Genomic DNA, 12,519 nt, shown 5'->3' with positions numbered 1-12,519 from the left:
ACTAAGGCAAGCAGGCTATTCCAAAAGTTTTCAATCCGTCCCTGCTGCAGGCATTTTCACTGATATTTGGCACCAATGATTAATCACATCATCAATTCACTAAAACTGTGACAAATTTGACCCAAATAATTATAAAGGAAGGATCATTTCGAAAAACTGTTGACCAATGCACTTCATTGATGAAAACAACACCCTGAGTAAAAGTCAAATTGGATTTCCCCCAAAATACAGCACATCAGGCCACATCTTTGCCATCCACACCCTAACTGACAAACAAATAAATGAAAACAAAAGCAAAATCTTTCCATGTGTTGGAGATTTCAAAAGGGCATTTGACTCGATTTGGCATGACAGCCTTTTGTATAAACTAAATAAAATGGGTGTCGGTGGTAAAACTTATGAGGTAATAAAATCCATGTACTCAAATAACAAATGTGCTTTTAAAATTGGCAACATGCAAACAGATTTATTTTCTCAGGAACGTGGAGTGAAACAGGGCTGCACTCTGTCCCCTGCTCTATTCAACATTTATATTTATGAGTAGGCTAAAAACGCTAGAACAATCTTCAGAGTCTAGTTTTACCCTAAGTGACACAGAAATCAAGTGTCTGCTAATGTCCCCTACCGAGGAAGGCCTACAGCATCCTTTAGATCACTTGCACAGCTTCAGACCTGACAGTGAACATAAAGGTCTGGTTATAAGGATCAAAACTATGAAATCTATTTGGACACGACTGGACTACAAAAAAAAAAAAAAAAAAAATACACATATTTAGGCCTAAATATCAACACCAGATCATAGCTGTGAAAGACCTGAGTGACAAGGTATGGAGGGCAAACATCAAAATAGATAATAATTAGATAATAAGTCAAATTTGGGTCATATAGGTCTGTATGGCAGTGAAGTTTGGAGCCCACTCAGCAAACATCTACATTTTAGAAATCGGGACAATAATCCAATTGAAACACTTCATGTGAATTTCTGTAGAGGCATACTGTATTACACCTTGACAGAAAAACTATAAATAATGCCTGTCGAGCAGAATTGGGGCAATACTGCATCCAAATTAAAATTGAAAAAAAAGAAAGGAGTCATCAAATTTAACAAACTCCTAAAAAACAAGCAACCCTCAAACATTCCACCACAAAGCCTTGAATACCAAGAGATGAACCAGGAAAGAGTCCCCCCCCCCCCCCCAGCCAACTGGTCCTGAGACTCAGTTCCCCTATCCTCTCTACCAGCCCTGCAGAGCCTCAGAACAGCCCACAGACAATCTGGCTCAACCAAATTATAACGAGGCAACAGAAAAAAATGCATCACTTATTTGAAAGAAACCACAAAAACTCAAAAGTAAAAATGGAGCATTATTTTGGCCCTGAAGCAACAGCACACAGTGGCAGTATATCTGATCACCGTGACTGATGAGACATTGAGAACGACATCAGCTAGATACAGACTGATGTCATCGATGGACCCTGGGTTAAGGACAGGACAGGACGGGCTGTATTCACTGTGCACACACTGCTGGAACCCTACATACATTTGATTTTTGCTCCACTACGACAAATATGCACCAATATTCTGCCCAAATATCAAGAATTTGAATCACAATCAGAGAGGGGCCGACTCAGATATCTCTTAGGAGAAAAACAAAATTGCTGCATACTGGCTGCTACATATCTGGCCTCTTGCCACAGCTAGATTAAACACTAGGCTGTTCTTTTTTGTGTTCATATATTATATTATGTTGTTTGCTTGCTTGGTATATATTTATCATTATTATTATTGTTGTTGTTGTAACTGTGGTTGTTGTTAGTCATTTATACCAAACATGGTGACTGGTACTATTATTATTGTTAATATTTGTTTGCTTTGGCAATATAACCACTGTCTTTTCTTGCCAATGAAACCCATTAAGTTTAAATTGAAATTGAGTGTGAGGAGAAGAGGGAGAATTATAAACAAACACAAACAGCAAGAGAAAAGGGAAAAAGAGCGAAAAATAGACAGTGATACCAAGGAAAGGCTCGGGCCAATGTGCTCGCTCTCAAACCCCAAATCTCAGAGAGGCTGCCAAACACACAGAGAGAGAGAGAGAGAGAGAGAGAGAGCAGACAATTAGTGCCAACACTAACATGGGTAATGGCTCCAAAATGGAGTTCACTCGAGCCCGCTGGTAGGCAGGAGCAGCCAAGAAAACAGTCAGCCTAAATCAGGCAAAGTTGAATGGCAACAGAGGAGAGGAAGCGAATTCCTGCTTCTGTCAACAGGCCCTTCACGACCCGGCGGCCAGTCAGAGGGCAGCAACAGGCAAGAAGGCTCCACACTGAGCAATGACTGTCTGCAACCTCAATACGGCTCAGTGAAGAAATAGTGTGGAGGAATTGCGGGACAATTAATCTGAAACTGAAAGGAAATGGGAGGGGTGTGGTAGTGTGTATAAGTATTTATGTGTGTTTAAGCCTATAGTTCCTAATTCTACATATAGCTTGTTTCGCTTATGGTGCTCTTCACCCTCCCTTTTTTTTCCAACTACAATATAATTCAATGACCCAGACTGACTTACAGTATGTTATACCTCTAATTAATATGCATAAAACATTTTCAGCAGAATATAAAATGAGTACCAAAGCAGTTTGTCTTGTGGGGAACGAACATCTTGCAGGCGTTGGCTATCTGTTGTTCGGCACTCAGCACAGCTTTGATGATGAGGTCCTCCACCTGCCTCATCAACACTGGGAGAGAGAGAAAATGGAAAAGAACAATGAATGGATGGATGGGGTTATTATAGGTTGTTTTTTTGATTATAAACCAGTTTTGTTAGAATTTGATAGACATAAGTTATCAGGCGCTGTGTGTGCTACTACTAATATGAATGTTATCACCTTTGTATGGACTTTTAAATATGATATGCATGGACATTAGCAGGAGGGAAGCATGAGAAAAGAAAGAGAAAGAAAGTTTGACTCACATGTGGTGTCCTTCCCCTCCTGCTTCAAATACCTCAACACTGCACTCATACTCCACTTGTTCCCATAATCCTCAACTTCAGGGTCATCGCAACTGAAAGGGGAAGAAATGCACTTCAATCACTCCGGCTATAACAAATGGATGAGTCAATCTAGCTTCCCATAACAGCCCCGTTTTCAATTTGGTGAATTTATGAATAAAAAAAAATGAGTGTATGTTGATTACCTGACATAATCGCTGCTCTTTTTGTTCACGCTGTAGTTAGTGAGATGCATAAAGGTGTTCTTAATGTTCTTTGAAGTCCGGTCATACTTGACTGTAGCAAATCTGAGGACAGGCGGTGTTTATTTGTACCATAAAGAAAAAAAGGGGAAAAAATAATAAGTTGTCATCCAACCATTTTCACTACATATCTATCTGCCATAATGACCACATTCATAAGGCTGACACTTGACTGAATAATAGGGGCACTTAGGAAGAGATTAGCTTCTGGCAGGGTTTGAGAGGAGTGGATGCCACATGTGCAATAATGAGAATTCCTTGGCACACACGGCGTACCTGAATACCACCGCAACCCGAAGGAATGTCAGGAGATTAAAGTGGGATTCAGAATTTGGCCATGATGTATTGCTCAAGGTTTATAATCAAGCCAGCAAACAAGAGGGCGGTGACACTCTGTTTTCAGCACGTACCTCTCTGTCAGACTGAATCGGCAAGCCAGTTGTTCTATCAATCATCTACTCTGTCCTGCCCTACCTGCGTCTGATAATAGTCACTTCTTGTTTTCTTTTTTCTTTTTTCTTATATCTCGCTATGAATTCCTACATCCAATAAAAACAGTGCAATTACACAAAGTCATCATTAGATACTATCTGAACACTGACATAATCAGCAGCGTTTGATGAGCACATCCTACAACTGAAACAATAGAGTGCTTTGTTTCAAAGTCACTAGCACTTCTCACACTACACGGCATACATGCCTAGTCTGGAAAGTTTAGACTGCCCTCTTCTGGGCACTGAACGAGCACCAGTGAGCGTGCGATGGATCTCACAGGCAGCACCAAATAGTGTCTACTCCAGATCACTGAGAAACTGAGAAGCTTATTTCACATGAAGGTGGATTCTCTTAACTAATAAACCTGCACATATAAAAAATACATATATTTCTCAGTACTGAATTTACATGATCAAAAATGTTCACCTGGTGCTGCTTGGCACATCTCACATCTAAACCCCACTTACACTATTAAAACACATTATAGTCCTCTCACAGTGCTATAACATATATAACATTATAACACAACCACCTAAAAATCAACTTATTTCTTATAAGACTTTCAAACTACTTTGATTTTCTTCTTTCCTGTAATAGAGTGTACTACAGTATATATTATATATATTCATTTAAAGTGTATATCAAATAAAACAGTAATACTATACTACTATATTGTGTACTGTGAAAAGCAATGGTAGTCCACCCAGCCAGCAGCATGTAGTCACAGGTAAATCTGATTATGTGGACTGTTGTTATACACTTTTCATCTCCATGAGCTAAATAATAACATTTATCACAGGACATTGTGGCTGCTTTCATTTTCATGTGATCAAACTGTTTTTGTGTAACAGCCTGTAATGAAGCTAACATTAAGTTGTGTAAATGAAGCAAAGTTCTGTGTTATTACTTAGTGTTAGTTACAGAACTTAAAAAGAGTGGTTAATGTGCAAACAGGCTGTAAATACACAACAGGATGGTTGACTTTGAGTGTGTGAGTGAGAATTCAAACCTGTTATTATTTAGTGGGACATTTTATGCCTTTATTTGACAGCTGACAATAGAGAGATGACAGGAAATGAGAGGAGACAAAGATATGCAATGACATGGCACATATGTGGTCAATATGTGGTCAAAGCATTTCGTATTGACATTTTGTGTCAATATGTTCAGTTTAGTCCACACACACTGCTATTGTGCTGAGTTTGAGAAGAGTTTTCAAAAGTGTCTAACATCCACTTCTAATGTTACGTACAGGAAAATGATTTAATAGCATTGCCATTACTACCATCAACACAGCTGGACACAGGTCTGTGTTTTCACTATTTGTAATTTGTTTGCAAGTACGAGAGCTCAAGAGGTTCAGAATGAAAGTACACGTAAATAACATGATCAGATTTTGGAGGAGATCTATGTAATGATAAAGGAGCCCTGAAATGTAAGACTTTTAGATGTTTAGTGTTGTTTATTTAAGTACTTAGTCAGATGTCAAACATAAACCAAGGCAACAGGCTTGAAAGTTGGAATAGTGCTCAGCATGTTAATACAAGTCAAGCGTGTTGTAATTGTTTCTCTGCCCCGAGAGGATCAGTGATCACAGTATCAGTTCATCACTGTCCCAGTAATTACACAAACAATATGAAAAACCCACACACCACCACTCACCTGGCCAGACCTTCCTCATACACGTAGACGATGAGCGGATCGTATGACGTTACCAACACGTACAACCGCACGTCAAACTTGAACTCTGTAAACAAAACAAAATAATTGAGCACAGTCTTCTAAATGAACCAGTTCAAATCTGCCAAAACTGTGTGTGTGGAACTCACCGTCTATCACTAGTGGATTATTAATATAGCGAGATACCAAGATGTTCTCATCCATTGAAATCTGATTTGGCTGTAAATGACAAACATAAAGAAATAAAGACAATATCATAAATACATATAGTACATCACACAAAGAAGAAGATGCAGGAAGTATTTGATCTCAATCATCTAAACAGGTTTAAAGGTACAATCTGTAATTTTCCACATGTTCATACAAGAGTGACATCCAGCTGTTGTAGTGTAGTGTTTATGAAGCTGAAGTCACCACTTGACCAGGTAACATAACAACTGATGTTACAATATACTGTAATTAAGTGACATGGCATCTTCATTTGGACGGATGCCACCTGAAAAACTAAATAAACATTTATTCGTTTCCCAGCACTCACTCATTCATATAGTTATCATTAAATACCTAATTCTCAATATGTGATGTAAGGCTGTGGTTAACTGTAAACATCAAAAGAATAATCAGATCAAGAAGTTCGAAACTGTGGTGACGCTGGCCATAGCAGGTCAACCTTCAATAATAGCCTATAAAAACACAATCTGGTGGTGGGAGATGGGTCATTTATGAGGTTGAAATGTGTTGCAGGTGGCGAAGTTGAAGAGTTGAAAAAGCAGGGGGAGGGGCAGGGTAACCTCAGTGCTGGCTACAGTTCAGAGAAAATCCACATCCCCACCTCCCCACCCCCACCCCTCCCCTTCAAAAAAAAAAAAATGAACGTATTTCTTTCTTCTCTCCAAATATCACTCTGACATTCTTTCCACTGTTTCATAAAAATGCCTTAGAAGAAGAATTGTGCGCATGTTTTCCAAGAGTGAGAACCTTATCGAGCTCCTCCAAAAAGCCGGAGCCTTGGAAGTGTGTGATTTACTCCACAAAGCTTATTAATGTCTGAAACACTGCTTGATACTTATTTCAAAGACAGCTGTATCTGCACGCCCCCACACACAAATAACATCTGGCCAGCGGACTGTTTCGGTTCACACAGTATTTTTTTTCAAGTCAGTGCTCTCTTACAGTACAGTTTATTTTCACTGGGTTTGCCATTAATGTGACTCTGTGTTACACGTGACTTGTAAACTTCACACACAAACTAAAAAAACAGGTTGATCAGGTCAATTTCTGTCCCATGTCTCTAGTGTATTGTCCAGTGGGTGGGAAGGGGGGGGGGGGGGGGTCACTCACATTGCTGACCAAGTAGATGCCTCGTCCTCTTGAAGATGCTACTGGTTTAATAATCCATGGGCCCTTGTCCTTGGCGAAATAATCTATGCAGTAAAAGAGAAGAAGAATGATCTATAGTGTATGTTTAGAATTGGCAGTGACATTAAAATATATCACAAATAGAGAGTTCTGCTTAAGACCGACAGGATCAGGTGGGAGGTGTCTTACTGCAGAATTCCTGGTACTCAGAGGGGAGGACAAAAGTCTGAGGAACGATGTGGAAGTTTTTGAAGCCGTGGGTCTGCTGCATTCTCTGGATGTTTTTATAGAGACGGTCTTTGCGCGTCAATTCATATGACCTGGAGACGAGCAGAGGCTCCGGTTTAAAATACAACAAAAATAACAGACATATTAAGCACTCGCATTCACAACAGCAGTAGATCGCCCTCTGCCTGACAATATGATTCATTTCGTGTTTCAGAGAGGCACAGCTCCAAAATAAATGCGCTTTACACTGGAAGCCAAGAAACACAGTGCCAGAACTGAAGGGCTTAAAATGGTTCAGTGGTGATATTTATAACACAGAAAACAGTGGCAATACACTCAAACACTTGAGTGCTCTGGTATACCTGGGAAAATGGTTGACCCTCTGGAAATCTTGAAGGCTACGCAGTATGTAAGGCTTGAGGTGAGATCCTGTCCACATGAGGTTAAAGTCATTACTATTTGGGTGGACCTAAAAAAAAAGAAACAAATTTATTTAAGTTTATTTGCAATTGAAAGGCTCTGGATTGAATAAATGAGATCAAAGTATTGAAAGTGATGTGAATTAGGGAATAAGCTCAGTACAGTTTCCAGTGACTAACAGCAGTATAAGAAGCAGATTATAAACTAAGCTGAAGAAATACCCCCTGCTCTACAGAAATCATCCCAAAATGATGAACCAAGTCACAGATTTTCATCACCATCATCTTACTTTATCTCTTTTGTTTTGTTTTGTTTTGTTTTATTCCAACAGTTCATTAGGAGGCAGAATTCACATCCCTGCTCGGTGTCTAGGGGAGAGCCAGATGTTTGCAATAAAGGCTTATTAAAGTTTGGCTCGGTGGAAGCTGTGGTAGACACTCGTCTGCCTTTGATGATGGGTTAGCGGGAGTCAAGAAGCATTGAAATGAAATAAAAAGCGAATTAATTGTAACTGTTTGGAAAGAGCAATAATTGGGGTTGTGTGCCCTCGTGAAAACCGGATTAATGCTCTTGAGGTCATTTTGCTTTTTTTTCCATGGGTGCATTCCCAGGCTTTGACATCGGTATTATCAGTCAAAGAAAAAAAAAGCCCCCCCATCCTATATTCTACACAGCAGCGATAAATAAATAGCATGTGCTGCAAAAAAAACAATACATTTGTAAAGATGCCAGCTAATCTTTTAAAATTGCATGATTGAGCGGAGAACATTACCTCATGGAACCCATGATTGGTCAGTATTCCTCGTACCAGGCGGCTCTCTGTGCGTACAATCTTGAAGGCCATGTTGTATCGCTCTGAGTAAATGAAACAATTTTAACTTCATATGCAGTATTCCTTACAATAACTCTTAGTATAACACTAAATAAAGCATCCAAAATGTTTTATGGCATCAACAAAATTCTGACGTACCTCCGATAGAGCAGATATTCCCATCTTTTGAGACAATAGCTTCAGGGACAAACAAGAGGACTGGGATGGTCTTGCTAAGGCCACTCCAGGTAATGCAGGGATGGTCTCTGATGGACAAACATTGATATGAGACACAGTAAAAAGTTAGAGGCAGGTTTTTTAGAAATGTTCAAAACATCTGGAGCCCACAGATCCACTCAAAATCATCATGGAGATGCACTTTGGGGTAAATTATAAAATTATAATGCCCAAAAACCTTTTGGCGGTCATTCCCCCGATGATGTGAACTCACCTATATGTGCAGCTTACCTAACGCTGAGGGAATGTGTTCTGACACGCTGTTTATTTCAGTGGAGCAGATAGAGACAGAACCACACACAGTTTCTGGAGGTGCTGGGCAACAACAAACCCATGTACTGTACTAACAAACCACTCGTAAAACTGCACACTATCTGATAGTACCAGACACAGCCTGCTTATCGAGGGGGCTAGAAAAAAAAAAAAAAGATAAGGCGGCATGTTGATGGAGTTGAACTCAATCAGGCACGGCCAGTCTTGATAAAGGAGGGGAGGCATGTAAACCATTGCTGAAGTATCCAGGTATGTCAGACAATACAGCACATATCTTCTCCACTGAGATGAGATTGTTTTGCGAACCCTCATATTTAAGGCATCAAAACTACTGAAAGATGAAACAACATATGAAGGTGTTGTTCCCATCACTGTATTATTTTAGGTTGCAAACAGGTTTTAGGTTTTTTTCCCTTGGTTGCTCTATATGCTTTATTCTATACGTGTGTCTTTATGTCTGCTATGTGCTTCTCATACAGTAATAGCTTGTGATAATATACTTTGTTATCCTTTGCATTATTTAGTGTTGTCTTTTGATGTTATTAGCTGTTTTACACCACATTAAAGTCAATTAGTAACATCCCTGGAAATAAAGTGATATCACCTGTTTCAGTGAGAGCAGGGGGGCAGAAAGGGCAGCATCCCAGGGCCTATGGTTCTTTCCAATTACAAAGGGGACCACCTTGGGCCCCGTCTGTCTGACTGAACATGCATTTTTGTTGTTTAGTTATTATTATTATAGTTATATTTTGAATCAAGTTTGTGTGTCTTAACTGCAGCAAAAAGTGGGCAAGTCATGTACCTACAGTATACATTGTTTTTGATGAGAACATAAATATGCTGTCTAAATGCATCCTAGAGTTTTGTAATTGAATGTAACTTGGTTTGTTATATTACACCTCTATGAAACACTGAACTGTGTAAACTTTTATTAATACAATTTCATATCGTCCTACTTGACACCTTATTTTTTTATAATGACCTGTCTGACTTGGCTTTTGACAACACCACTGCTATTAGAAGTGTTTAGTTTCAGACTTTATTCAGCAAATCTTTACAAATGTGTGGGGTCACAAGATTATTAAAAAAAAGTATAAAACCAAAGAAAAAAAATCTGTTCATTTTCTTGAGATTTATCTCTGATTGCACTGCTCTTTTCTTGGGAAATACAAGGCCTTCTCCCCTTTTCAGGTTTCAGTAAAGTTACAAACATCCATAATTAGTCTTTATTAACTTTAATTTTGGTTATGAAGAAATCAATCATATAGACTAATCTGTTGTTTAACTTCATGCTTACAGCATCTCAGCAACAGTATGTGTCAAAGATGGGGTTGTAGACTGTCTACTTTGTATTTAAATAGGCCTGATGTAGACTGCTGTGTCTGTGTCTTGTCCAACATAGTGGTTCCAATGGATGTTTTCTCAGACATAGGCTTGCTTGGCTCGAATAGTGGCAATTTGTGTTTATGGTATGGTATGGATGGTATGGCTCTTCCTGCTCTGACAATAACCCCATGCATAATAACAGCCCAGTCAATAAAAGCAGCACTGGTCACCTGGAGATTAAACCCTAATACTAAGCAATCCAAACTAAGTCAGGAGATAGGAATTCATCTCAAAGCAGGCCAGTGGCTCTCAGTAAGGTATAACTAAGTATAGGTTAAGAGGGAATTAGATGAGATAAAAAGACCAACTGTTGCAACTGTGATCTGGAGCTATAGATGCTCCTCCCTGTCATTTGACTGAGCTTTCATTAATTATGTAAAATGAAAGATATTTGAAGACTTCATTTGGTCTAAAGGTATCTTGGTATCAATTATTAAAACAGCCTCACATAGATTATATTTCACATTCAAACAGGGCAAGGCATATTGACAAAGACCTTCATACAGCAGGGGGAAAAAAATCTTTTGCTCTAGCACGGTGTCATATGAATACTGTGAAGGCAGATCTTGTGAGGTATACCAGGAGGATCAGTAGATTAAGAACCTAAGTCACACAGAAGGAGACCTACTTAGTTCAGACAGCCACATCCACAAGATGCAGGAAGTGAGCCACATCCTAGTCATCTACCCATAAGTTGTAACTGTCTGCGGCACAGTTATGAAAACAGTGAGTGTACAACATGTTAGGGGAGGAACCTGATTTATGACCCCAAAAAAAACGCTTAATCAACACCCAGGTATCCATATTTTTTTATAAATTCAAATAGAATAATTCATCATTTTAATGTATTACAGTTTAATAATATCTAAACATCTATGAATAATGATGTGTAAGGAAACTACAATTTTAGTTGTAGTTTTATTATCATGCCATCCTCAGTGTGTTCTAACATCCATGGACAATCATGCATCTTACTACTTTAACAATATCCACCTGATATGCATTAATGCACAGTGTATTATACAATAGCATATTAACAACACTGAAAAGTGTATATTCAACAAATAGTATTATAGTTAAGGTTACATCTGTAGTGTCTATTTTATTTTTATTTATTATATTTATTTAGCCTTTAATTGTATTTGGTCTTTTTACCTACCTCATTGTTTTGTATGGTTGATGTAACACTTTAATTTCCCTTTGGGATTAATAATGTTATCTATCTATCTATCTATCTATCTATCTATCTATCTATCTATCTTATGTGGAAGTCTAATATGCAAAGACTATACACTGAGGTGACTGATTATGATTTTGCATTTGGATATGTAGATGTGTTATACAATGACCACATATGCTACAACATTATGACAACAGAGATAAATGACCTCAGAATTGGTGCTTTTTTCATCTACATTCAAGGCTGGGGGAGCAGCAAGGTTTTAGTGATGACGATGATGATGATGATGATGATGATGATGATGATGATGATGATGAGTAAAGGATAGGATGCTTTTATACTGCTGAGACTTGACAGTACTATTTTTGGATCTGACTGGAGCAGATCGAGTTCAGTTTTGTGATAATAATAATACAATTAGGACAGCAGATATGCACAGACTGCAGACTTGTACTTACTCTTGCTCATCCTCAGAGGAGGATTCAGAGTCCTCCTTATCCCGGATCACAACTGGCATCTCCACAGAGAAGGCGGACGAGCTGCCAGGTGAAATCTTCCTGGGTTCAAGTGTCTAGGTTTAACATGGTATCTACCACCTCCACCTGCAAGCATACAGTCAGTGAACGTCTCATCAAGCTGCCTATTACATTACATTAATAACATAGTTACCAAGACTCGTTAACAGCTCATTTCACATTGGTGCAGTCCTGAAATACTGGTTCACATTTAGCACACGCACATTCATCTCATAATAGCTGCTTTCTCTCTCTCTCTCCACTTTTGTTGACAGTGACATTATTTCCTTTGACGGTTAACGTTACAGCAGATTAAACCCAGGCAACAAGCGTTAAAGCTTAGGTGTAGGAAGCTAACCAGGAAGCATCTGCCTTGTTGGACGCCGCTAAGCTAAAAGCATTTGTATTGGGAAACACAAACACAGCAACATAAACTTACCTTTATTTCTGAGAGGCTGCTAACAAGCAGCTAGCTGGCGTCACTATTCACCCTGGCCAGTTGATCATCGCGGTTAATCTTCCTGGTAACTACAACAACTGAGTAGCAACAGAGCACGGAGCATGCGCACTAACGGGGACTTTGTTTTATCCACCTGACCAAATTTTGCGTCGAACCCATATCCAGAAATAATATCGTTTCATGGTAAATGGACCGAGCTCATGAGCTCATCTTTTTTTAAAG

At 39.0% G+C, this 12,519-nt stretch overlaps 1 protein-coding gene across 1 annotated transcript in view; it reads right to left on the bottom strand.

The window, feature by feature from the left end:
* Positions 1 to 12,379, bottom strand: part of ttll5 (tubulin tyrosine ligase-like family, member 5) — a 53,295-nt gene extending 40,916 nt beyond the window's left edge. Inside the window, exons 1-12 of the mRNA XM_053335526.1 lie at positions 12,277 to 12,379; positions 11,781 to 11,924; positions 8,406 to 8,512; positions 8,208 to 8,290; positions 7,378 to 7,484; positions 6,977 to 7,107; positions 6,770 to 6,852; positions 5,578 to 5,647; positions 5,411 to 5,495; positions 3,197 to 3,298; positions 2,973 to 3,064; positions 2,629 to 2,736 (exon numbers count right to left, since the gene is read on the bottom strand). Of these exons, the coding sequence (XP_053191501.1) occupies positions 2,629 to 2,736; positions 2,973 to 3,064; positions 3,197 to 3,298; positions 5,411 to 5,495; positions 5,578 to 5,647; positions 6,770 to 6,852; positions 6,977 to 7,107; positions 7,378 to 7,484; positions 8,208 to 8,290; positions 8,406 to 8,512; positions 11,781 to 11,839 (1,027 nt within the window). The 5' untranslated portion in view covers positions 11,840 to 11,924; positions 12,277 to 12,379. The remainder of the gene's footprint in view (positions 1 to 2,628; positions 2,737 to 2,972; positions 3,065 to 3,196; positions 3,299 to 5,410; positions 5,496 to 5,577; positions 5,648 to 6,769; positions 6,853 to 6,976; positions 7,108 to 7,377; positions 7,485 to 8,207; positions 8,291 to 8,405; positions 8,513 to 11,780; positions 11,925 to 12,276) is intronic.
* Between the last annotated feature and the right edge of the window lie 140 nt (positions 12,380 to 12,519).

The sequence above is a fragment of the Scomber japonicus genome, chromosome 16, assembly GCF_027409825.1.
Source record: "Scomber japonicus isolate fScoJap1 chromosome 16, fScoJap1.pri, whole genome shotgun sequence".
In the NCBI taxonomy this organism is placed as follows: Eukaryota; Metazoa; Chordata; class Actinopteri; order Scombriformes; family Scombridae; genus Scomber; species Scomber japonicus.
Note: the sequence above shows the minus strand (reverse complement) of the source record. Positions and strands in the feature narration are given on the sequence as shown.